Genomic DNA, 27,849 nt, shown 5'->3' with positions numbered 1-27,849 from the left:
TCGCTGCTGCTCAGCCTGCACGGATTTTGTTTAACTTTATGTGTTGAGATATTGGGGACGTGTGTTTGTTTTCATGTGGCTTGAGTCAACATTAGCCGTTAGCTTGGAAAATGAATGGAGAACGGATGCCAATGGCATGAAACATATCCCCGCGACGGGGGGAGAATCACTCGCGGCATTGGGGCAAGCAGAGCAGAGAGCGAGAGCGTTGACGTTCACTGAGTGATTCATGTCGTTAATCCGCGGTGAACGAATCGTTCGCTCAGTCCCTCCCCCCGCCCTCTCATTGGCTGCGTCGTTCGCCGACGTCGAGGGTTCAGTGAGTCACAGAATGCGCCAGTTCCACTCATACCGGCATGGTCGCGGCGGAGCTCAACTGAACTGAGAAAGGAACGAATCAGTTCATGAAGTGATTCGGTTCAGTACGTTCACTCAAAAGATTCGTTCTTTCGACCGAATCGTTCGCGAACGACACAACACTAGTGATTGGTTAGAAGGCCCGTGACGACACTGCTTTGAACCGGAAGAGAAAGCCAAGCTAGCTGTTGCTAATGGCTAACAGACGTAAGTGTGACTTGTTATCGTTTGAATGATGTCTACTTTGTAGGCAATGTATTCCAATGATGTTTGCTTTGTATGAAATAAAGATGCATGCTTTGAGAACCTTCAACCATAGTTCGTGCGCATGTAATCTATTCTCGCCCGTGTTCGTGTTAGCCTCGCTGCCAAGTGGAATTTTTCAGTGAAATTATTGGCTTTTTTTTTTCCCAACTCCCAGATTGAGGAGAATATGTCGGACAGCGATGGTGCAGCACATGAGCCGGCTGGCCTGGAGGGTCTGCCGCCACTTTACAGCATCTCCAAGGGAGAAGTGGTCTCCGTGCAGACGTATGGAGCTTTTGTCCGCCTGCCTGGATACAAGAAGGAAGGTAAATGCCACTTGGATTTCCATTAGGCGGGCAAAAATAACCAGGATTAATCATAAATAATAAAATAATATCACGTTAATAAAAAACAGTTGCAGTTCTATTTAGGTTTGTTTTGTTCTAGAGCTGGCAAAAATAACCATTTTTTTCTTGTTAATATTTGGGATTAACCACAAAAATAAATAAAAAATAGTTGCAGTTAATCAAGTGTTTTATTTAGATGTGGTTTCTTTTAGAGCTGTCAACAATAAGTAAACCCATGTGATTAACCACAAAAAAGTGCATTAAATCAGGAATATTTGCAGAATATTAACGCGTTTTATTTTTTATTTTAAAAAAAAACTAAATCTTAAGGCTGCCAAAATAAATTAACTCATGTGATTATTAACAAAAAAAAATCACAATCAGGAATAGTTGCAGATTGCAGATTTAAATTTTTTTTTTTTTACTAATTAAAGATTTAACTCATGTGACTATTAAACAAAAACTATCACATTAATCTTGAATAGTTGCAGTTAATCAAGTGTTTTATTTTGAATCTCTTTAATTTACTTTTTAATAAATTAACTCATGTGAATTATCACCAAAAAATTTGAAATCAAAAAAAGTTGCAGAATATTCATGTTTTATTTAGATTTTTTGTAACAATTTATTTTACTCTGTAAGCCAAAAATAATGACTTAACTCATGTGATTAATCACAAACAATAGCAGATTATTAACACGTTTTATTTAGATTTTTTTGTAACATTTTTTTTACTAGGTCTGCCAAAATAATGACTTAACTCATGCGATTAATATGCGGTATGGCGTAGAGCGGCCGTGCCAGAAACCTGAGGGTTGCAGGTTCGCTCCCCGCCTTTTGACATCCAAATCGCTGCCGTTGTGTCCTTGGGCAGGACACTTCACCCTTGCCCCTGGTGCCGCTCACACTGGTGAATGAATGATGAATGAATGATAGGTGGTGGTCGGAGGGGCCGTAGGCGCAAACTGGCAGCCTCACTTCCGTCAGTCTACCCCAGGGCAGCTGTGGCTACAAATGTAGCTTACCACCACCGGGTGTGAATGAATGATGGGTTCCCACTTCTCTGTGAGCACTTTGAGTATCTAACAATAGAAAAGCGCGATATTAAAATCTAATCCATTTATTAATCACAAAAAATAGCAGATTATTAACGCGTTTTATTTAGATTTTTTAAAAATTTGTTATACTAAATAAGGAGTTAACTCATGGGATTTATCACGACAAAAATAAGGTTACTCATGTGATTTATCACAAAAAATATCAGTCAGAAATAGTTGCATTTAATCGAGTTTTATTTAGAATTAAAAAACTTTTTTTTTTACTATGGCTGTTATTGTGATTAATAACAAAAAAATATCACATTAAGCAAGAATAGTTGCAGATTATTAACGTGCTTCATTTAGATTTTTGAATTTTTTTTTTACTAAATAGTTAATCATGTCTTATTTTGAATTTTGTAATAATTTTTTTACTAGGGCTGTCAAAAATAAATTACCTCACGTGATTAATCACACAAAAGTATTGCATCAATCAGGAATAGTTGCGGATTAATCAAGCGTTTTTATTTGGATTTTTGAAAAAAATTTTCTGACTAAATAGTTAATCGTGTTTTATTTTGAATTTTTTAATAATTTTTTACTAGGGCTGTCAAAAATAAGTTACCTCACGTGATTAATCACACAAAAGTATTGCATCAATCAGGAATAGTTGCGGATTAATCAAGCGTTTTTATTTGGATTTTTGAAAAAAAATTTCTGACTAAATAGTTAATCGTGTTTTATTTTGAATTTTTTAATAATTTTTTACTAGGGCTGTCAAAAATAAATTACCTCACGTGATTAATCACACAAAAGTATTGCATCAATCAGGAATAGTTGCGGATTAATCAAGCGTTTTTATTTGGATTTTTGAAAAAAAATTTCTGACTAAATAGTTAATCGTGTTTTATTTTGAATTTTTTACTAGGGCTGTCAAAAATAAGTTACCTCACGTGATTAATCACAAAAAAGTATTGCATCAATCAGGAATAGTGTGATTTATCACAAAAAATATCACATTAGTCAGAAATAGTTGCAGTTAATCGGGTGTTTTATTTAGAATTTTTGAAATAATTTTTTACTAGGGCTGTCAAAAATAAGTTAACTCGTGTGATTAATTTAAAAAAAAGAAATTTCACATTAAGCAGGAATAGTTGCAGATTATTAACGTGTTTCATTTAGATTTTAAATTTTTTTTTACTAAATAGTTAATCGTGTATTATTTTGAATTTTTTAATTATTTTTTTTACTAGGGCTGTCAAAAATAAATAACCTCACATGATAATCACAAAAAAGTATTGCATCAATCAGGAATAGTTGCGGATTAATGAAGTGTTTTATTTAGATTTTTGAAATATTTTTTTTTACTAGTTACCTGTAATCGTGATTTTTATTTTGAATTTTTAAATTATATTTTAATAGTGCTGGCAAAAATAAATTACCTCACGTGATTAATCACAAAAAAGTCTTGCATTAATCAGGAATAGTTGCCGATTAATCAAGCGTTTTTATTTAGATTTTTGAAATATTTTTTTTTACTAGTTAATCGTGTTTTATTTTGAATTTTTAAATTATATTTTACTAGTGCTGGCAAAAATAAATTACCTCACGTGATTAATCACAAAAAAGTATTGCATCAATCAGGAATAGTTGCGGATTAATGAAGCGTTTTATTTAGATTTTTTAAATATATTTTTTTACTAAATAGTTAATCGTCTTATTTTGAATTTTGAAATTATTTTTTACTAGGGCTGTCAAAAATAAATGACCTCACGTGATTAATCACAAAAAAGTATTGCATCAATCTGGAATAGTTGCGGATTAATGAAGTGTTTTATTTAGATTTTTGAAGTATTTTTTTGACTAAATAGTTAATCAGGTTTTATTTTAAAATTTTTAATTATTTTTTTCTAGGGCTGTCAAAAATAAATTACCTCATGTGATTAATCACAAAAAAGTATTGCATCAATCAGGAATAGTTGCGGATTAATCAAGCGTTTCATTTAGATTTAAAAATATATATTTTTACTAAATAAGGAGTTAACTCGTGTGATTGATCACAAAAAATAATCGCATTAATCATGCATAACTGCAGATTAATTACACATTTTCTTTATCAGTCAAAGCTTCAAAATAAACTTGAGCAAATAAATCAAGCACATTCAAATAAAACATGTTTGTGTATGACATTCTGACCATAAAATTGCATTTGTGTCAAAATATTGGGGTCTTTTTTTAGGTTGATTTAAATTATTTAAGCAAGTAATTTACTGAGATTGATTGGATATTAAAATATTTAAAAAAAATATTACTAATTTCCATTTGTTGAGGAGGTGAGAAGCCATGAATAAGTGTGCGGTGGTGCTAAAAAACATATTTGGTTGTTTGCAGGTTTGGTCCACGTGAGTGAAATGTCCGCCACGCGTGTGGAGAGCGCCTCAGAGATTGTGGATGTGGGAGAAAAGGTGTGGATCAAAGTGATTGGCAGAGAGGTAAACGACTCACACGCGCAAACACACAACGTCAGCAGTGATGTCACGCCAGGTTGACTGCCCCCAGGTCCAAGGAGACAAGATCAAGCTGTCCTTCTCCATGAAAGCTGTCAATCAGGGCACGGGGCGGGACTTGGACCCCAACAACGTCTTGGCAGAGTACGTTGCGCTTTTGTCTCCACCCGAGTCTTATGTTAGTAACGTGCTGATACAGGCAGGACGCCAGGCGGCGAAGGCAGTTCCGAGATCACACGGGCAACAGGATCACGCTGGACGCCGTACTGAACACCACCTGCACCAAGTGCGGCTGCAAAGGTACACAACAAAATAATCTTAAAAAACCATCAAGGTTCAAGCTGCTCAGTCATGGCGTCGTCACTCTTTGGTAGGTCACTTCACAAAGGACTGCTACTCCGCACCGGGACTGCAATACTCGCTGGTGCCAGATGAGGCCGATGGTGAGCCTCAGCAGCAGCAGCAGCAGCAGCTTCAGGTGTCCTCAGATGTACCCAGGAAGGACAAAGACAAGAAGAAGAAAAAGAAGGTAAATCATAATAAGTAAAAAAAATGATGAATCTCAACTATTTCCTGTCACGCCCCCCCCCCTAAGGGACATCATTTTTTTCCACACTCTCCCCTTTTTTTTATCTGGATGGTTCTGTACTAGCTTTATTACGCCATTGCGTCTCATGCCCCCTTTCCCTTGACACCCCACGGGGCCCCGCCACACTATTTAACTGCATTAAACCGCCTATTTGGAACTTGCTCAGTTACTTTTTGTTTTGTTTTGGAAAAACAGATTTTCTCATGTTCCACCATATTTTTGTTTATTTATCTAGATGTGTCAAAGTAGTTCTTTATAGGGATGATGTTCGAAACCGGTTCTCCCGACTGTTCGATATCATGGATTCGAATCCCTTTTTGAGAACCGGTTCCCGTTATCGAAGCCACTACAGTGTTTCCCATAAACTGCCAAGATACCTGTGGCGGTGGGGGCGTGGCTATGGGCGTGGTCACCATGACATAATCGAGTAATTTGCATAATTTACTACAGTGATATGATTTTCTCTAAAAAGGCTAAAAAAATGTATACTTATTAATAACAGTTTTGTTTTAAACGTCCATCCATCCATCCATTTTACAATATAATTACAACACTTTATGTACATATTTATATACAGATTTGAACAATAAGTTATTCACTGAAATATATTCATTAATTGTGGTTCTTACAAAAAATATATCTTATAAAATATAAAAGCTAAATTGTCTCTTAAAGCTCTGCCCCTTTAATTAGTGCATACTAAATAATTTAACTTTAGCCTACTACTACAACCATATTATTTACCAGCAACATAAAGTGAAACAGAGGCAGAGGTGTCCTGCCACAGTCAGTAACAAATAAACAGAAAACAGTAGTGGTCAAATACAAATAAGGCAACAAGAGAAGTATCCTACACTTCTCTTTTGTGAAGTAAATCTGAACAGCCTATATGGGCATCTACATCAACTATATGATTTGCCTGAGAAGCTGGACAGGACAAAAAAAATAAAAAAAATAAAAATATATATTTTTTTTAATTTGTGGCGGACGTAATTCTTTCGTGGCGGGCCGCCACAAATAAATGAATGTGTGGGAAACACTGCACTATACCGTATTTTCGCGACCATAGGCCGCACCGTATTAAAAGGCGCCGTGTCAGTTACGGGTGCTATTTCTGTATTTAAATAAGGCGCAGCGTATTTTTGGGCGCAGGCATGGTTAAACATACGCTAGTTTAAAACATACGCTAGCATGCATGGGCGCTGTTTTAAAAAGGCAGCAGGAGAAAAGCTGAGTTGGGTTGTACTTTATTGAAGTATTTATCAATGTACTCTAGGGGTGTAACGGTACGTGTATTTGTATCGAACCGTTTCGGTACGGGGGTTCCGGTTCGGTTCGGAGGTGTACCGAACGAGTTTCCACACGGACATATGAAGTAGCGAAACGCACGTTGTGTAAACAATGCACACCGAGGCACAACACACGGCATGCTAGCAGCTAACGGGCTAGGATAGACTGACCATACGTCCTCTTTTCACCGGACATGTCCTCTTTTGCGGAGCTGTCAGGGCGGAGTTTCTTAAATGTCTCAAATGTCCGGCATTTTGAGTTAGGGTTGCGTGTATTTTCAATGTACGTTCAGGGTTAAGAAGGGGTTAAAAACAAAACAAATTGGTGAGGGAGGGGCAGAGACAGAGAGAGCGAGAGAGTTATGATAAACGCGCATGCGTCGCCAGGCTCTGCTTTTTATCCATACATTTATCAGATAAAATTTTTAATTATCTATAGCAGGGGTGTCAAAAGTGTGCCCCGGAGGCCATTTGCGGCCCACAGCTAATGTTTTAAAGGCCCACAGCACATTCTAAAAATACTATTGAAATAAAAAAAAAAACATAACAAGTGAAATAAAAAAGCTTAAATGTCATTTAGAAAAAGTTGCAATGTTGACTAATAAAACAAAGCTGGTTTTTTTTCTTTCAAACTGTCATTGCTCAAAACATAATATTGAATCAAAATCAATGTTATTATGAATTATTGACCTATGCAAGGTTCCCATTACTTCACATCAAACAGTGTTTCCCATAAACTGCCAAGATACCTGTGGCGGTGGGGGCGTGGCTATGGGCGTGGTCACCATGACATCTTCAAGTAATTTGCATAATTTACTACAATGATATGATTTTCTCTAAAAAGGCTCAAAAAAAGTATACTTACTAATTATTAATAACAGTTTTGTTTTAAACGTCCATCCATCCATTTTACAATATAATTACAACACTTTATGTACATATTTATATACAGATTTGAACAATAAGTTATTCACTGAAATATATTTATTAATTGTGGTTCTTACAAAAAATATATCTTATAAAATATAAAAGCTAAAATGTCTCTTAAAGCTCTGCCCCTTTAATTAGTGCATACTAAATAATTTAACTTTAACCTACTACTACAACCATATTATTTACCAGCAACATAAAGTGAAACAGAGGCAAAGGTGTCCTGCCACAGTCAGTAACAAATAAACAGTAGTGGTCAAATACAAATAAGGCAACAAGAGAAGTATCCTACACTTCTCTTTTGTAAAGTAAATCTGAACAGCCTATATGGGCATCTACATCAACTATATGATTTGCCTGAAAAGCTGGACAGGACAAAAAAAAAAAAAAAAGTTTACTTTTTTTTTTTTTTTTAAATTTGTGGCGGACGTAATTCTTTCGTGGCGGGGCGCCACAAATAAATGAATGTGTGGGAAACTGATGTTGCCGGCATCAAATTCCAAATGAGCTAATTTTTGCAAAAAATAACAAAGTTTAGCAGTTGGAATGTTAAATATCTTGTCTTTGCAGTCTATTCAATTGAATATAAGTTGAAAAGGATTTGCAAATCATTGTATTCTCTTTTTATTTACCATTTAAACAATGTGACAACTTCACCGGTTGTGGGGTTTTTGTATGACGCGTGCTAAAAGGCTGCTTTTTTTTTGCGTTCCCGCGCAAAAGGAGAAGAAGATGAAGAAGAAGAGGAAGAGGGAGCGGAAGGAGACGGACAGCGACGACAGCAGCGGCGGCGGCGGCGAATGCAAACCCAAGCGGCGATGCCGCGAGCACACCCGCGAGCGTGAGGAGAAGCAGCAGAAGAAGAAACACAAGAAGCACAAGTCTCACAAACACAGCTGAGAGGTCAGGACTGCTTATTTTTATTGTTGTTTTTTTAATTTGCGGATCTTTTGCTTCCCCAAAAAAACAACACATCCTTTATTTTATGTCCTGATGTAACCTTTCAGCTCACATGCACCTAAAAAATATGGTGGTAGGTCCTGATTTACTTTTTACACGTCTTTACTACGCTTTCTGAAGCATCAACCACAGGAAGTCGCTCACACAGGAAGTAGTAAAGACACAAACAGGAAGTGTAGGACACCGATAGCCCGAGGGGACTAGTTTGCCCACACACTCTACCTCCATGTTAACTGTTACCGCCTTCAGAACTCTATATTCACAAAACACATTTGAGGTCTACGAGTACAAAAAAGTCTCGTTTTGGCCTTTTATGCTTTCCAGATGTTGGCGCTGACTCACAAAAGGGGATTCTCTGGCTCTTTTTTTTTATCCCCAGTGGGGGGAGAAAAGAACATTTTTCAACAGATTTAGCAATAATTCAACTAAACGACACAGGAGGAATTTATCAGTTAGCAACCTTAGCTAGTTGCATGTGTGTTTATTTTGAATGTCCATGAAAGTTGTGTCATGGAGCGAACATTTGCATGATTTCAACTCATTTATGTGCACATACTTTCTCATTACGTGTACAATATACCCTGCTCATCTCCTTCACAATAAAATGACTTCCCTCCAAGCCACTATTTCCTACTTGTGATGCTCGTCGTGCACGTCGGGTCGTCTTTCGAAACGCTGTTACGATAACGCCGGCATCAACAAAAACGTCTTCCTTGGGGGTAACCAAGCCTTTTTCCACCAAGGGCCGCATATCAAAATGGCACTCCCGCGTACCGTATTTTTCGGAGTATAAGTCGCTCCGGAGTATAAGTCGCACCTGCCGAAAATGCATAATAAAGAAGGAAAAAAACATAAGTCGCACTGGAGTATAAGTCGCATTTTTTGGGGAAATGTATTTGATAAAACCCAACACCAAGAATAGACATTTAAAAGGCAATTTCAAATAAATTAAAGCTGCAAGCAGCGATGGACGGGACCGACTTTGACGGCACATAAAATCCAAACCGGAGCAGTAATTAAAACTCTTTCGTCAACTTTTAATCAGAAGGGTTCAATCTCTCTCCTGTGCTAGTTTGAAGCCGACACGACAAACGCGCTCAGAGGAGGTAATGTTTGAAAAAAGGTGACCGGTTTTTACAAAACTTTTGTTTTGAAGGGGGAATTGCAAACTTCCTGTTGATTTTTGCTGGGGGTTGTCAGTGAATGAAATGTAGGTCTAAGTGAGACCTACATAGAGGTTTTTGTTTCATGTCTCTACGACATTCCTATTGGAAGTTACAGGTAGTTTTGTCTGTGTTTTCTTCCTAGGAGCAGTTTTGTCTTGTGTTTTCTTCCTAGGGGGTGCTAGAGCGCAATTTTGGGTTTGGGTTTTTTTATTAGATCGCAATTTTTGCCAGTCCTGAAGTGTTTGTCCAGTTTGGTGAGTTTTGAAGCATGTTAAGGGGGTCAAATTATAGCTCAAAGAGGCAAAGGTGACTGTTTTTACAAAACTTGTTTTGAAGGGGGAATTGCAAACTTCCTGTTGATTTTTGCTGAAGGATGTCAGTGTGTGAAATCTAGGTCTAAGTGAGACCTACATAGAGGTTTTTGTTTCATGTCTCTATGACATTCCTACTGGAAGTTACAGGCAGTTTTGTCTTGTGTTTTCTTCCTAGGGGGCGCTAGAGCGCAATTAGATCGCAATTTTCGCCAGTCCTGATGTGTGTGTCAAATATGGTGAGTTTTGAAGCATGTGAAAGGGGTCAAATTACAGCTCAAAGAGGCGGCGGTATAATAATAAAACCTTACAAATACAATAGGGTCCTCTGTCCCGAAGGGACATTCGGTCCCTAATAAAGAATAGTGAACAACAGGCTGAATAAGTGTACGTTATATGAGGCATAAATAACCAACTGAGAACGTGCCTGGTATGTTAACGTAACACATTATGGTAAGAGTCATTCAAATAACTATAACATATAGAACATGCTATACGTTTACCAAACAATCTGTCACTCTAATCTACTGTTTGTAGATTAATAATCAATTTTTACAGCTTGTCCCTCATAATTTTGACAATATAGAATGCTAAATGACACAATATGTTACTGCATATGTCAGCAGACTAATTAGGAGCATTTGTTTGCTTACTTACTAATAAAAGAAAAATAATAGTGAACATACAAGACAACTTAAGGGACAAACTTGCAAAAGTAAACATATGTTTGATGTACCTTTAGGATTTTTTGTTAAAATAAAGCCAATAATTAAGTTTTTTTGTGGTCCCCTTTATATTTAGAAAAGTATCGAAATACATTTTGGTACCGGTACTAAAATTTTAGTATCGGGACAACACTAGGAGCTACACTTCCATGTTTAGTTACAGCATTCATATCTCTACATGACGATGTAGTGGATTGTCCGAAGCTTAAAAAGGCAACAAAAGTAGTTTAGTACAACAAATTTATTTACCCATTATCAGAAGTGCAGGTTGAATTAAGTTGGCCGTGCAGACAGACCACATGTTACTCCGGAGCAAACAAGACGCACACAAGCCAAAATCACTGTCGAGTTCCGGTCTTCTGCCATTTTTTATATGTCTCTTGTGCGTCATTGTTTATCTAATGCGTCAATGTCTTTTTGTTTTCCCTATCTGTTCCATAACAACTCGAATCCTTTAGACAGTCAACACATTCTGTAGACAGGTTGGCACGACTTAATATTCACTTTTGTCCCACTGGCACAGAATAGAAGAGAAATTAAATGAGCGTACATTCTTATTAGACATGCAATATAGGTCAAAGGTCAGAAATTCTACTACATACCCGCCTTCCAGGGTCTTTCTCTACCTACTTCTATTACTCAAATGTAAAATTCAGCCTGTTAAGTGTTCTGTAATTGCGGACTATCAATTATAAAAAAAAGAATATACCATAGCGATGGTAATGTGTAGTGAACTGCAATTACCCGATGTGGGCTGCAGAGGGCAGTGTCAGGCCTGCAGTATTAAACCTAGTCTAGAAGAGGAAAAGTTTGTTCAAAGACAGTCTTCCTCCTTTATATCGTTGCTTTAATTTCAATCTGCCCGAAAACATTTAGGTAGAAAAGCATGATCTATTGCACGACGACATTTCGCTTTGTTAGTTGGACCGGATGTGAAGCATAGCGCCGTTATTGGGAAGCCGCCAACCGGACGTGTGTGATTGGTATGGAAAAAAAAGACTTGCCATGTTTTGGCGATGCCTCACGAGCCTTGTTGCACGTCCCACTGGGAGGAGACCCCGGAGCAGGCCAAGGACCAGATGGGGGGGATTACATCTCCTCTCTGGCCTGGGAACGCTTCGGGATCCGTCGGGAGGAAGTTGCTAATGTTGCTCTGGAGAGGGAAGTCTGGGGGTCTCTGCTGGAGCTCTTGTCCCCGCGCCCCGATTCCGGATAGGCGGTTGAAGATGGATGTTTTGAGGAAAATCTCTGATAAAAGTGACTTTAGACTTCCTTTATACCAGGGGTGTCCAAACTTTTTCCACTGAGGGCCGCACACGGAAAAATTAAAGCATGCTGGGGCCTTTTTGATATTTTTCATTTTCAAACCATAACAAAATATATGGATTTATTTGTAATTTTTTATACCTTTAGGGCTCCGGGGACCATAAAGGGTCTAAGTCATTAAAATGTTAAAAACAAGTCAAATTATTATTATTTTTTAATTTATTTAACGCTTAATCAACTTCAGGTTGATACAAAGTTAAAAAAAAAAACCTAAAAGGTTTTATGCCTTTTCTGTCAAAGACAACTTAGTTTTTTATAATAAGACTGAAATATGCATTATTTCCCCCACTGCCCAAAACATTCAGAAAGCAATGTTTGATGTGAAGTACTTAGAGCAGGGGTCACCAACCTTTTTGAAACCAAGAGCTACTTCTTGGGTACTGATTAATGCGAAGGGCTACCAGTTTGATACACACTTAAATAAATTGCCAGAAATAGCCAATTTGCTCAATTTACCTTTACTCTATGTTATTATTAATAATTAATGATATTTACACTTAAATGAACGGTTTAAAAGAGGGGAAAACACGAAAAAAATGACAATTCAATTTTGAAACATAGTTTATCTTCAATTTCGACTCTTTAAAATTCAAAATTCAACCGAAAAAAAGAAGAGGAAAAACTAGCTAATTTGAATCTTTTTGAAAAAATTAAAAAGAATTTATGGAACATCATTAGTAATTTTTCCTGATTAAGATTACTTTTAGAATTTTGATGACATATTTTAAATAGGTTAAAATCCAATCTACACTTTGTTAGAATATATAACAAATTGGACCAAGCTATATTTCTAACAAAGACAAATCATTATTTCTTGTAGATTTTCCAGAACAAAAATTTTAAAAGAAATTCAAAAGACTTTGAAATAAGATTTAAATTTGATTCTACAGATTTTCTAGATTTGCCAGAATATTTTTTTTGAATTTTAATCATAAGTTCAAAGAAATATTTCACAAATATTCTTCGTCGAAAAAACAGAAGCTAAAATGAAGAATTAAATTAAAATGTATTTATTATTCTTTACAATAAAAAAAATAAATTTACTTGAACATTGATTTAAATTGTCAGGAAAGAAGAGGAAGGAATTTAAAAGGTAAAAAGGTACATGTGTTTAAAAATCCTAAAATCATTTTTAAGGTTGTATTTTTTCTCTAAAATTGTCTTTCTGAAAGTTATAAGAAGCAAAGTAAAAAAAATTAATGAATTTATTTAAACAAGTGAAGACTAAGTCTTTAAAATATTTTCTTGGATTTTCAAATTCTATTTGAGTTTTGTCTCTCTTAGAATTAAAAATGTCGGGCAAAGCGAGACCAGCTTGCTAGTAAATAAATACAATTTAAAAAATAAAGGCAGCTCACTGGTAAGTGCTGCTATTTGAGCTATTTTTAGAACAGGCCAGTGGGCTACTCATCTGGTCCTTACGGGCTACCTGGTGCTCGCGGGCACCGCGTTAGTGACCCCTGACTTAGAGCCTTAAAAATATCAATAATGCAGGACACCATTGATTTTAATTCATTATTATTTGTGAGTAATCACAGTGAAAAGATCAATAAAATCCCATTAAATATATTTGGGATCCAAAAGGTGCCCCACTCATAAAGTGATACATTTAAAAAACTTTTTTTTTAACTTTCAACACTTAAGTTACGAGATCAACTTCAGATATAGCTGTCGATTTTACGTTTGCACTATTATTTTGTTTGTTTTATGCTCTTTTGTCAAAGAAAACAATGTTTTTGTATGGCAACCACACAATATATGCAATATTTTCCAAATACAATTTTTTAAAGTCAAATACTTGAAATAATTGGAGCCTTCAATAGTTTCTTTTTTTTTTTAGCAACGGCAAAAAAAGAAAAATAATAAAACAAAAGAAAAAAAAAACAGCCTGCATGGCAGCTTTGTGTCAACATTGCAACTTTTGTTTTTTATTTATTTTTGCAGTAGTATTTCCAGAATGTGTGGCGGGCCGGTAAACAATTAGCTGCGGGCCGCACTTTGGACACCCCTGCTCTATACCATCTTTGTTTCTGCTCAGCTTTTATTCAATCTTACTAAATAAAGCAGCAGGAGTAACAACCTACATTTGATGTTATAAACGCACTTAGCTGTATTCCAAAGACGGACGTGAAGCTCCTCCTCACTCCAAGCAGCGTTGGCTCCGATGATTGAAGGTAAAATTGTCTTCTCTTGTCCGGAGAACGACCTGCCACGGTTTTTGGATCTGAGATTTCCATAAGGTGTCTCTGCTGAGTCAGCTGGGACTGAACAACATCAAAACTCAAAGGTTTGCGGGGGATGAACAATACATGGCGGTGTCGTCTGCATTCAAATGTAACGCAGCATCCGACACATGATTATTTACATAGATGTAAAACAACAACAATACAGAACTTACACCCTTTAAGACAGGGAGGAAAGAGGAAGACGATGCATGCTGATAGGCCGATCCTGTGCAGCATGTCCGCCAAAAATGATATGGCCGGCCGTATCAGATGCTTTTAAAATGTCAATAAATAGAGCTGCACAATATTTTTTTTTACAATCCAATGCCACAATAATGTCTTTGATAGCTGCACTTATGGTGCCATGTCTCTTTCTAAAACCTGATCCATGTTGACAAAGCAGACCAGAGGTGTCTTAAGACTTCTTTAAAGTTACTTTTCTAAACTTTAACTAAGGACGTACAACTTGGAGATGGGTCTACAGCAGGGGTGTCCAAAGTGCGGCCCGCAGCTAATTGTTTACCGGCCCGCCACACATTCTGCAAAAATTGCAAAATTGATATTGCAAAAATTAAAAAAAAAGTGGAATGAGGTTGAAATCTAACAAGAAAAAGTTGCAATGTTGACAGACACAAAGCTGCCATGCAGGCTGTTTTTTTTCGCCATTGCTAAAAAAAAAAAAAAGACTAAAAATCTATGTTATAATGAATTATTACTTAAAAAATATCACTTTAAAATGTTTTATGTGGAAAAAATATTGCATATATTGTGCGGTTGCCATATAAAAACATCAAAGTTTTATTTGACAAAAGAGCATAAAACAAACAAAATAATACAGATATATCTGAAGTTGATCTCGTATTTTAAGTGTTAAAAGTAAAAAAAAACTAATAAAAATGTATCACTTTATGAGTGGATCCCAAATATATTTAGTAATATTTGATTTAACTTTTCACTGATTACTCAAAAATATGAAATAATTAAAATCAATGGTGTCCTGCATTATTGATCTTTTAGGGCTCTAATTACAAAATACTGCATATTTCAGTTTTACTATAAAAAACAAAGTTGTCTTTGACAGAAAACCTTTTTTTTTATTACTTTATATCAACCTCAAGTTGATATAGAGATTTACTGTAAGCGTTAAATTAAAAAAAATATAATAATTTGACTTATTTTTAACAGTTTAATGACTGAGACCCTTTATGGTCCCCGGAAGCCCTAAAGGTTAAAAATAAATAAAAAATCCATATATTTTGTTAAGGTTTGAAAATTAAAAATATCAAAATGGCCCCCGCATGCTTAAATTTTTCCGTGTACGGCCCTCAGTGGAAAAAGTTTGGACACCCCTGGCCTACAGTCATTCATTACCAGCTGTGGGATCTCCTCCCTTCAACAAAACGTAAAACACAGGCACATTTACAAATGTTAGGAATCTCATTACCGGACAAGGAAATAGGCGTAAGAGGTTCTGCAATAAAATCAACGGCTGACTTTAAAAAGGAAGGCTCATGTTTGTCAGGACCTTTACCAGAATCCCTTTTGTTTTGTGGCTCTCTTGACCTGTAACACATCCAGAGGAGTACAACTACACGTATTAGCCATGGACGTGTGAAGGGATGCTGACATGCACACCTTCTGAGGATTTGGATGTACATATATGTATATTTATATACACACTGTGTTACACACATACATACGTGTATATATGCACATTCATATATACACACACATGTATATGCACGTGTATATATATATATATATAGTACAGGCCAAAAGTTTGGAGACACCTTCTCATTCAATTTATTTTCATGACTATTTACATTGTAGATTGTCACATCAAAACTATGAATGAACACATGTGGAGTTATGTACTTAACAAAAAAAAAAGGTAAAATCATTGAAAACATGTTTTATATTCTAGTTTCTTCAAAATTTGCTCTGATTACTTTTTTTGCACACTCTTGGCATTCTCTCCATGAGCTTCAAGAGGTAGTCACCTGAAAATGGTTTTCACTTCACAGGTGTCATAGTTGTGATGCCTTCAGTGACAACCTAACTTAAAGGCCTACTGAAATGACATTTTTATTTATTTAAACGGGGATAGCAGATCCATTCTATGTGTCATACTTGATCATTTCGCGATATTGCCATATTTTTGCTGAAAGGATTTAGTAGAGAACATCGACGATAAAGGTCGCAACTTTTGGTCGCTGATAAAAAAAAAAAAAAGCCTTGCCTGTACCGGAAGTAGCGTGACGTCACAGGTTGAAGGGCTCCTCACATCTGCACATTGTTTACACCAGCAGCGAGAGCAATTCGGACCGAGAAAGCGACCCCATTAATTTGAGCGAGGATGAAAGATTCGTGGATGAGGAACGTGGGAGTGAAGGACGAGAGTGCAGTGCAGGACGCATCTTTTTTCGCTCTGACCGTAACTTAGGTACAGGCTGGCTCATTGGATTCCACACTTTCTCCTTTTTCTATTGTGGATCACGGATTTGTATTTTAAACCACCTCGGATACTATATCCTCTTGAAAATGAGAGTCGAGAACGCGAAATGGACATTCACAGTGACTTTTATCTCCACAAAAAATCAATAATAATGAATTATTGACATCTTCAAGGCTCCAATTACTTCAAATATTTCACATTAAAATGTTTTATGTGGAAAAATATTGCATATATTGTGTGGTTGCCATATAAAACCATCCAAGTTTTCTTTGACAAAAGAGCATAAAACAAAGATTATAATAGTTCAAACGTGAAATGGACAGATATATCTGAAGTTGATCTCGTAACTTAAGTGTTGAAAGTAAAACAAATAATAAAAATGTATCACTTTATGAGTGGGGCACCTTTTGGATCCCAAAGATATTTAGTGTGATTTTATTTATCTTTTCACTGTGATTAATCAAAAATAATAATGAAAATAAAATCAATGGTGTCTTGCATTATTGATCTTTTAGGGCTCCAATTACTTCACATCAAACATTGCTTTCTGAATGTTTTGGGCGGTGGGGGAAATACTGCATATTTCAGTTTTACTATAAAAAACTAAGTTGTCTTTGACAGAAAAGGCATATATAATAATAGGCAATAATAATATGACTGGGGCCCCAGGAGCCCTAATTGTTAAAAAAAAAAATCTATATTTTGTTATGGTTTGAAAATGAAAAATATCAAAATGGCCCCCGCATGCTTTAATTTTTCCGTGTGCGGCCCTCAGTGGAAAAAGTCTGGACACCCCTGCCTTATACAGTAAGACGCTCAGGTTGTCCACCATTTTGGTTTTCAGGTCCCATTTTTGGGGGATTTGGTCCCGTTGAATTTTTCAAATTTTTTTTAATTCTAATTTGGGACCTGTTTAGTTTGTCTACAGCAGAGTTTTTCAACCTTTTTTGAGCCGAGGCACATTTTTTTCCATTGGAAAAATCCCGAGGCACACCACCAGCAGAAAACATAAAAAAATTAAACTCAGCAGCCGATATTGACGGTAAAATGTCGTTCTCGCAATTGTTGGTTATAAATTCAAACCATAACCAAGCATGCTGCAATATAGCGCTTGTCTCAAAATAGGTGTACTGTCACCTCCTGTCACATCACACCCTGACTTATTTGGACTTTTTTGCTTTTTTCCTGTGTGCAGTGTTTCCTATTTTGTTATGTACGAATGCACTTTGTGGACGCCGTCTGCTGCGCCACACGCTGTAAGTCTTTGCTGTCGTCCAGCATCCTGTTTTTGTTTACTTTGTTTCATTTTGCAAAACCATCCCTAAGCTTCAATGCCTTTTCTAGGCAGCACTAGCCTTTTGTTTATTTTTGCTTTAAGCATTAGACACCTTTTTACCTGCACGCTGCCTCCCGCTGTAGTCTGCATATTGTGATCAATCAAATCTTCACCTTCCAACTAGGGATGTCCGATAATGGCTTTTTGCCGATATCCGATATTCCGATATTGTCCAACTCTTTAATTACCGATACCGATATCAACCGATATATACAGTCGTGGACCAGGTATGGTGAAGATAAGGTACTTTTAAAAAAAAATTATAAAATAAAATAAGAAATAATTTAAAAACATTTTCTTGAATAAAAAAGAAAGTAAAACAATATAAAAACAGTTACATAGAAACTAGTAATTAATGAAAATGAGTAACATTAACTGTTAAAGGTTAGTACTATTAGTGGACCAGCAGCACGCACAATCATGTGTGCTTACGGACTGTATCCCTTGCAGACTGTATTGATATATATTGATATATAATGTAGGAACCAGAATATTAATAACAGAAAGAAACAACCCTTTTGTGTGAATGAGGAGGGAGTTTTTTTGGGTTGGTGCATTAATTGTAAGTGTATCTTGTGTTTATGTTGATTTAATTTAAAAACAAACAAAAAAAACAAAAAACAACCAGATACCGATAATAAAAAATCCGATACCGATAATTTCCGATATTACATTTTAACGCATTTATCGGCCGATAATGTCGGCAGGCCGATATTATCGGACATCCCTACTTCCAACCCTTGTTACATTGAATGAGTTTAAAGCTTCTGTGAAAGGATTGCAGTCTACCTTGTCTGTATGCACATGTGTTTGTTATGTGAGCAAGTTTTAATGTTGTAAATTTGATGTATTATGTGTCGTTTACAGTTTTTAATGTAACCTTGGTGCTGCCCTCTTGGCCAGGTCTCCCTTGGGAAAGAGATCTTTGATGTCAATGGTATTTTACCTGGTTAAATAAAGGCTCAAAAATCATGACAAACCATGTTCCCGACATCCACAAAGCAATTAGCTACCTGCTGCCACCTACTGATATGGAGGAGTATTACACGGTTACTCTGCCGCGCTCTAGACAGGACAGACACTCAACAACGGCACATCATTTGCAGACTATAATTACTGCACTGCAAAAACTGAAATCTAAGTAGGATTAAATATCTCAATTAAGGGTGATATTTGCTTATTTTCTGTCTCATAAGATCATTCTTCTCCCTAAGCAGATTTTATGTTAGTGTTTTACTTGTTTTAAGGGTTTTAGTCCTTAAGATATTACAGCTTGTTGCTGAGATGTGATGACCTATATTGAGTAAAACATGCTTGAAACTAGAATATCAACTGTTGCAAAGCTGTGTCATCAATAAAACTACTTTTTTAAAGTAATAATTTCTTCAAGCAAGAAAAAAAAAATCATGATGTATGCATATCATTATGTCAAGATAATGGCACTAGCATTTACTTCATTTAAGAGTATTTTTCAACATATTGAGCAAAAAGGTCTCTTTTTTTTCTACCAAGAAAAGTGCGCTTGTTATTAGTGAGAATATACTTATTTTAAGGTATTTTTGGGTTCATTGAGGTTAACTAATTTTCCTTGTTTTGGAAAGTCTTGACAAGCCAAATTTTCTTGCTCTATTGGCAGATAATTTTGCTTAGTTCAAATAAAATACCCCTCATTTTTGTATTTTTTTTTTCTTGTTTTTGAACACTGACTTTTTGCAGTGTGGTTTGCAAAAAATATTTTTAACCCAATTAGGTGAAATGACATCATCTCCCACGGCACACCAGACAGTATCTTGCGGCAGACTAACAGCGGTTGAAAAACACTGGTCTATAGAATGTGTCCCGGCCCGCGGGCCAATAAACGAGCTGCGGGCCGCAAATTGCCACCCGGGCCGCACTTTGGACACCCCTGGTTTAAACATACAATATAAGCCAAAATGCTACTATAAAACATTAGCATGCTAATGTCAGTATGACAACATGGGAAAAGTAAACATACTTCTAAGATGGCACCAAGTATAAAAAAGCCATGATTTTTATGTTAAGCCCAATTTTTTAAAAAGTGTTTTTTTTTTAAAAAAAATTCTAAAAATGTCAATATTTCTATACATTAAATATATATCTAAATTGTAAATACGATTTTTATTTTAAATGTATTTAAATTCAAAAGTAACTTTTTTTTTTTTTATCAAAGTGTTGAATTTTTCTGCTTTATTTTAACGTTTTTAATGTGATTTATTTTTTGTACTTTTTACGAGATTTTATTTAAAAATTGTATCTTCACATTTTTACACTAAATCAATGTATTGAAACATTTTTAATAAAAAATATTAAGACTTATTTTAAAATTTAAATATGTCTATACATTAAATATACATCTAAATTGTAAATACGATTTTGATTTTTAATGTATTTAAATTGAAAAGTAACTATTTTTTTAATCAAAAAGTGTTGAATTTTTATTCTTTAACTTTTTACGTGATTTTATTTAAAAATTGTATCTTCACATTTTTACACTAAATCAATGTATTGAAACATTTTTAATAAAAAAATAACTTATTCTAAAATTTAAATATTTCTATACATCTAGATTGTAAATATGATTTTGATTTTAAATGTATTTAAATTCAAAAGTAACTTTTTTTTAATCAAAAAGAGTTGAATTTTTCTGCTTTATTTTTACTTTTTAATGTGATTTATTTTTTGTACTTTATGTGATTTTATTTAAAAATTGTATCTTCACATTTTGCCACTAAATCAATGTATTGAAACATTTTGAACAAAAAATATTAAGACTTATTTTAAAATTGAAATGTCTATACATTAAATATACATCTAAATTGTAAATACGATTTTGATTTTAAATTAATTTAAATTCAAAAGTAACTTTTTTTTTATCAAAAAGTGTTGAATTTTTATGCATAACTTTTTACGTGATTTTATTTAAAAATTGTATCTTCACCTTTTTACACTAAATCAATGTATTGAAACATTTTTAATAAAAAATATTAAGACTTATTCTAAAATTTAAATATTTCTATACATTAGATATACATCTAGATTGTAAATACAATTTTTATTTTAAATGTATTTAAATTCAAAAGTAACTTTTTTTTTTAATCAAAAAGTGTTGCATTTTTCTGCTTTATTTTAACTTTTTTTAATGTGATTTCTTTTTTGTACTTTTTACGTGATTTTATTTAAAAATTGTATCTTCACATTTTTACACTAAATCAATGTATTGAAACATTTTAAATAAAAAATATTCTTCTAAAATGTAAATATTTATATACATTAAATATACATCTAAATTGTAAATACGATTTTTATTTTAAATGTATTTAAATTCAAAAGTAACTTTTTTTTCATCAAAAAGTGTTGAATTTTTCTGATTTATTTTTACTTTTTTAATGTGATTTCTTTTGTACTTTTTATGTGATTTTATTTAAAAATTGTATCGTCACATTTTTACACTAAATCAATGTAGTGAAACATTTTGAATAAAAAATATTAAGACTTATTTTAAAATTTAAATATGTCTATGTCTATACATTATACATCTAAATTGTAAATACGATTTTGATTTTAAATTTATTTAAATTCAAAAGTAACTTTTTTTTAATCAAAAAGTGTTGAATTTTTATGCTTTATTTTAACTTTTTACGTGATTTTATTGAAAAATTGTATCTTCACATTTTTACACTAAATCAATGTATTGAAACATTTTTAATAAAAAATATTAAGACTTATTCTAAAGTTTAAATATTTCTATACATTAAATATACATCTAAATTGTAAATACGATTTTGATTTTAAATGTATTTAAACTCAAAAGTAACTTTTTTTTATCAAAAAGTGTTGAATTTTTCGGCTTTAAACTTTATTAATGTGATTTCTTTTTTGTACTTTTTACGTGATTTTACTTAAAAATTGTATCTTCACATTTTTACACTAAATAGATAGATAGTACTTTATTGATTCCTTCAGGAGAGTCAATGTATTGAAACATTTTAAATAAAAAACATTCTTCTAAAATTTAAATATTTATATACATTAAATATACATTTAGATTGTAAATACGATTTTTATTTTAAATGTATTTAAATTCAAAAGTAACTTTTTTTTAATCAAAAAGTGTTGAATTTTTCTGCTTTATTTTTACTTTTTTAATGTGATTTATTTTTTGTACTTTTTATGTGATTTTATTTAAAAATTGTATCTTCACATTTTTACACTAAATCAATGTATTGAAACATTTTAAATAAAAAATATTCTTCTAAAAATTTAAATATTTATATAGATTATATATACATCTAAATTGTAAATACGATTTTTATTTTAAATGTATTTAAATTCAAAAGTAACTTTTTTTTTTATCAAAAAGTGTTGAATTTTTCTGCTTTAGTTTGACTTTTTTAATGTGATTTATTTTTTGTACTTTTTACGTGATTTTATTTAAAAATTGTATCTTCACATTTTCACACTAAATCAATGTATTGAAACATTTTAAATAAAAAATATTCTTATTCTAAAATTTAAATATTTCTATACATTAAATACGATTTTTATTCGAAATGTATTTAAATTCAAAAGTAACTTTTTTTTCATCAAAGTGTTGAATTTTTTTGCTTTTTGTACTTTTTTAATGTGATTTATTTTTTGTACTTTTTACGTGATTTTATTTAAAAATTGTATCTTCACATTTTTACACTAAATCAATGTAATGAAACATTTTTAATAAAAAATATTAAGACTTATTCTAAAATTTAAATATTTCTATACATGTCGTTGTGGCTTGTACAGCCCTTTGAGACACTCGTGATTTAGGGCTATATAAATAAACATTGATTGATTGATTGATACATCTAAATTGTAAATACGATTTTTAATTGAAATGTATTTAAATTCAAAAGTAACTTTTTTCATCAAAGTGTTGAATTTTTCTGCTTTATTTTAACTTTTTTAATGTGATTTCTTTTTTGTACATTTTACGTGATTTTATTTAAAAAGTGTATCTTCACATTTTTACACTAAATCAATGTATTGAAACATTTTAAATAAAAAATATTCTTCTAAAATTTAAATATTTATATACATTATATATACATCTAAATTGTAAATACGATTTTTATTTTAAATGTATTTAAATTCAAAAGTAACTTTTTTTTTTATCAAAAAGTGTTGAATTTTTCTGCTTTATTTTTACTTTTTTAATGTGATTTATTTTTTGTACTTTTTACGTGATTTTATTTAAAAATTGTATCTTCACATTTTCACACTAAATCAATGTATTGAAACATTTTAAATAAAAAATATTCTTATTCTAAAATTTAAATATTTCTATACATTAAATACGATTTTTATTCGAAATGTATTTAAATTCAAAAGTAACTTTTTTTTCATCAAAAAGTGTTGAATTTTTTTGCTTTTTGTACTTTTTTAATGTGATTTATTTTTTGTACTTTTTACGTGATTTTATTACAAAAATTGTATCTTCACATTTTTACACTAAATCAATGTAATGAAACATTTTTAATAAAAAATATTAAGACTTATTCTAAAATTTAAATATTTCTATACATGTCGTTGTGGCTTGTACAGCCCTTTGAGACACTCGTGATTTAGGGCTATATAAATAAACATTGATTGATTGATACATCTAAATTGTAAATACGATTTTTAATTGAAATGTATTTAAATTCAAAAGTAATTTTTTTCATCAAAGTGTTGAATTTTTCTGCTTTATTCTTACTTTTTTTTATGTGATTTATTTTTTGTACTTTTTAGGTGATTTTATTTAAAAATGGTATCTTCACATTTGTACACTAAATCAATGTATTGAAACATTTTTAATAAAAAATATTAAGACTTATTCTAAAATTTAAATATTTATATACATTAAATATACATCTAGATTGTAAATATGATTTTTATTTTAAATGTATTTAAATTAAAAAGTAACTCATTTTTTTAAATCAAAAAGTGTTGAATTTTTCTCATTTATATTTACAATTTTACAATTCCTACACTGTCAATTTATTTCAATTTTCAACATACAATATAAGCCAAAATGCTACTATAAAACAATAGCATGCTCATGTCAGTAGGACAACATGGGAAAAGTAAGCGTACTTCTAAGATGGCACCAAGTATAAAACGCCATGATTTTTATGTTAAGCCCAATTATTTAAAAACTGTTTTTTTGTAGTTTTTCTTCAGTTGCACAAATACCGTGAAAATGTAATCAATGACACAATCACTGTCTCATAGCGGAAGGTTTTTCCAGTAAATACTGACAAACATACTATACCAGTACTATGCTAATCATAAGTGAAACCACAACACAATACTTACAGTAAATATTGACAAATAAACACCATAAATAAAAAGAGACAACATGCTGACCTTGCATCTAGTTGACAGCAGAATGGAATGATGATGAGGACTTGGAGACGACTGCGGGAACACCTGGAAACTTTCCCTACACACACACACACACACAGTTATATATAGCCAGCTGGTGGAAAGTTGTCACACGGCCACGCCGGCGTTAACAGTGACGGCTGTGTGATATTTTGGTTAGCGAGGCCGCAAAGTGAATTCCTTCCTCCACGCTGGTCTTCAGCGAGCACAAGGACTTGACTTATATAGCCCTAAATCACCAATGTCTCAAAGGGCTGCAAACACAAACAACAAAAACAATTTGGGACATCAGTTTATTAAATTCCCAAAGTTGTAACTTTTTTCTCTTCAAACACATTTAGTGCAGCAAACAAAACAATTGAATTTACTCATCAGTGTTTTTACAGTAGATGGGAGGGGGGGGGGGGGGGGGGGGGGGAAATGCTGACTGGTCAAGAACTTCAAGACGTCCTTCACTCCGCCTTCTCGTAGGAACGCGTGCAAATCACGTCGCCCATCGTCAGCGTCTGAAAGACACGGGGGAAGTGAGGGTTTAAAGCGGACCCGGAATGGGGCGGGGTTAGTCGTTCGGGGGCGGGGCGACCGACCAGCGTCAGGGCGTTCCCGTTGACCTCTCGCACCAGGCTGGTCTCCTTGCCGTCCCACCGCTGGATGTGCACCATCTTGCCCCCGTCTATGGTCACTACGGACTGCAGCAAACATGGCAAATGCAATATATTTACGTTTCAAATGCTATTTTCCCCCCCCAGCAGGAGTCACATGACCTGCATTCAAACCACATCAACTGTTGTTCCACAAAGGGCTGACTCGGCTTTTCCTCACCCTTGTGATGGGGAAAAAGTGTCATTTGTAGCTCGGATGTGTTGACTTGTGGCCAGTGACTGTTGCTCTCAAATGCAGTGAAGTTGTCACGTTGTGTAAATGGTAAATAAAAAGAGAATACAATGATTTGCAAATCCTTTTCAACTTATATTCAATTGAAAGATATTTAATGTTCACACTGAAAAACTTTATTTTTTTTGTTGCAAATAATCATTAACTTAGAATTTAATGACAAAAAAGTTGTCACAGGGGCATTTTTACCACTGTGTTACATGGCCTTTCCTTTTAACAACACTCAGTAAACGTTTGGGAACTGAGGAGACACATTTTTGAAGCTTTTCAGGTGGAATTCTTTCCCATTCTTGCTTGATGTACAGCTTAAGTTGTTCAACAGTCCGGGGGTCTCCGTTGTGCTATTTTAGGCTTCATAATGCGCCACACATTTTCAATGGGACACAGGTCTGGACTACAGGCAGGCCAGTCTAGTACCCGCACTCTTTTACTATGAAGCCACGCTGTTGTAACACGTGGCTTGGCATTGTCTTGCTGAAATAAGCAGGGGCGTCCATGATAACGTTGCTTGGATGGCAACATGTTGCTCCAAAACCTGTATGTACCTTTCAGCATTAATGGTGCCTTCACAGATGTGTAAGTTACCCATGTCTTGGGCACTAATACACCCCCATACTATCACACATGCTGGCTTTTACACTTTGCGCCTAGAACAATCCGGATGGTTCTTTTCCTCTTTGTTCCGGAGGACACGACGTCCACGGTTTCCAAAAACAATTTGAAATGTGGACTCAACAGATCACAGAACACTTTTCCACTTTGCATCAGTCCATCTTAGATGAGCTCGGGCCCAGTGAATCCGGCGGCATTTCTGGGTGTTGTTGATAAATGGCTTTGGCTTTGGCTTTGCATAGTAGAGTTTTAACTTGCATTTACAGATGTAGTGACCAACTGTAGTTACTGACAGGGGTTTTTCTGAAGTGTTCCTGAGCCCATGTGGTGATATCCTTACACACTTATGTCGCTTTTTGATGCAGTACCGCCTGAGGGATCCAAGGTCACAGGCTTAGCTGCTTACGTGCAGTGATTTCTCCAGATACTCTGAACCTTTTGATGATATTACAAACGGTAGATGGTGAAATCCCTAAATTCCTTGCAATAGCTGGTTGAGAAATGTTGTTCTTAAACAGTTTGCTCAGTCATTTGTTGACAAAGTGGTGACCCTCGCCCCATCTTTGTTTGTGAATGACTGAGCATTTCATGGAAGCTGCTTTTATACCCAATCATGGCACCCACCTGTTCCCAATTAGCCTGTTCACCTGTGGGATGTTCCAAATAAGTGTTTGATGAGCATTCCTCAACTTTCTCAGTCTTTTTTGCCACTTGTGCCAGCTTTTTTTTAAAACATGTTGCAGGCATCAAATTCCAAATGAGCTAACATTTGCAAAAAATAACAAAGTTTACCAGTTGGAACATGAAATATCTTGTCTTTGCAGTCTATTCAATTGAATATAAGTTGAAAAGGATTTGCAAATCATTGTATTTTCTTTTTATTTACCATTTACACAACGTGACAACTTCACTGCTTTTGTACTTCCTGAATCTGGCCGTTTGTATTCACAGATCAAAGAAAGTATTATTATATTAATGAATAATAATGACAGCGAGAAGCCATCTTTCAGTCACACGATGGCGGTGTCTAACCTCACTTGTTACTGGTTTATAGCATGTTATTATTAGTGTGTGAGGCTACAAGAGCCTCCTCACTTGCAGACATCGCCATCTTGCAAACCTATAAACTTCATTTCTGACATTCTTCTTCTGAGCTACGATACCATTTTTTTCCTCCAGTCATGTTGAGACATCAGCTAAAACACTTTTACTGATGTATTTTACTTTTCTACAACGACTCATTATAATTTATTTGTATTATATATATATACATATATATATATATATGAATAGTTATGTTGAAATGTAATGTCTGACTTCAATTATAGTGTTTAATAAAAAAAAAAGTTGTTTTCATATTTGTTGTTGTGTGTGTCTATGCTGCTCACTCAATGTAAATTGATTGAAATAAAGTTTGAGTTTAATTTAGAATATTTTAAACATTTATATTTCAATGTAAATGTAACTAACTTCAATATTTTTATAAGTGGTTGATTTATATAGGCTAGTAAGGTAAAGTTTTGTGCCCGACAATTTTCGGCTATCTTGCTTCTGCATATAGCCGAAACTTGTCAGTTACAGAACTTTACTTTACTAGCCTATATATATCAACACATTAGTAGGCTAAATGAACCTCTTCAACATATTCAATATTCTTTTAATTTAAAAAGTGTTTAATTTGTCTTTATTTTTTTACTTTTTAAAATTGATTTCTTTTAAAAGCAACTAATATTTCAATTTAAAAGTAACTTCATTTAGTATTTTCAATCAAAAAGTTGAATTTTTTTCTAATTTTTTAAATATTTACATACATAACATTTAATATGCATTTTAATGTGATTTATTTTAAAAATAACGAGCCTATCTGAATTGTATTTAAAATATGTTTCAATTTGATAGTAACTAATATTAAATGTAGCAAAAAGTGTTGAATTTTTCTCGTTTATTTTTACTTTTTCATTGTGATTTCTTGAAAAAGTATTCAATAATTTTGTAATCAGTTTTGAATTTTTCTTTTTTTAATGGGATGTCGTTACAATTTATTTTATGTAATGTAAAGAAAACATCTTTACATTCCAACACTAAGTCAATTTATTTAATTTTTTTAAATTAAAAAT

General features: G+C 33.7%; 2 protein-coding genes across 4 annotated transcripts in view; one reads left to right on the top strand and one right to left on the bottom strand.

Moving 5' to 3' along the window:
• The first annotated feature begins 366 nt into the window (after positions 1 to 366).
• Positions 367 to 8,899, top strand: zcchc17 (zinc finger, CCHC domain containing 17). 2 transcript variants are annotated; one of them, XM_062046266.1, is made up of 7 exons: positions 367 to 564; positions 779 to 929; positions 4,379 to 4,479; positions 4,547 to 4,638; positions 4,706 to 4,794; positions 4,869 to 5,023; positions 8,026 to 8,899. In XM_062046266.1, the coding sequence occupies exons 2-7, from the start codon at positions 791 to 793 to the stop codon at positions 8,200 to 8,202; spliced, it is 753 nt and encodes a 250-aa protein (XP_061902250.1). In that variant the 5' UTR covers positions 367 to 564; positions 779 to 790; the 3' UTR covers positions 8,203 to 8,899. The 2 variants fall into 2 exon arrangements, with proteins under 2 accessions (XP_061902250.1, XP_061902249.1); XM_062046265.1 differs by having other exon boundaries at positions 372 to 564; positions 4,694 to 4,794; positions 8,026 to 8,898.
• Positions 8,900 to 24,625: 15,726 nt separating this feature from the next.
• Positions 24,626 to 27,849, bottom strand: part of fabp3 (fatty acid binding protein 3, muscle and heart) — a 36,253-nt gene continuing 33,029 nt past the window's right edge. For both annotated transcript variants that reach the window (XM_062047306.1, XM_062047307.1), the window contains exons 4-5: positions 24,814 to 24,915; positions 24,626 to 24,732 (exon numbers count right to left, since the gene is read on the bottom strand). In XM_062047306.1, the coding sequence (XP_061903290.1) occupies positions 24,679 to 24,732; positions 24,814 to 24,915 (156 nt within the window). In that variant the 3' untranslated portion in view covers positions 24,626 to 24,678. The remainder of the gene's footprint in view (positions 24,733 to 24,813; positions 24,916 to 27,849) is intronic.

The sequence above is a fragment of the Entelurus aequoreus genome, linkage group LG05, assembly GCF_033978785.1.
Source record: "Entelurus aequoreus isolate RoL-2023_Sb linkage group LG05, RoL_Eaeq_v1.1, whole genome shotgun sequence".
NCBI lineage: Eukaryota > Metazoa > Chordata > Actinopteri > Syngnathiformes > Syngnathidae > Entelurus > Entelurus aequoreus.
The sequence above is the reverse complement of the archived record's forward strand: the minus strand, read 5'-3'. Positions and strand labels throughout refer to the sequence as shown.

Bases quoted from the DNA above. Each gene is read 5' to 3' on its own strand.
- zcchc17 (XM_062046265.1), top strand. From the start codon at position 791: ATGTCGGACAGCGATGGTGCAGCACATGAGCCGGCTGGCCTGGAGGGT. The intron at 4,480-4,546 runs GTAAACGACTCA...GACTGCCCCCAG, and splicing joins TCAAAGTGATTGGCAGAGAG to GTCCAAGGAGACAAGATCAA. The intron at 4,639-4,693 runs GTACGTTGCGCT...GTGCTGATACAG, and splicing joins CCCAACAACGTCTTGGCAGA to GCAGGACGCCAGGCGGCGAA.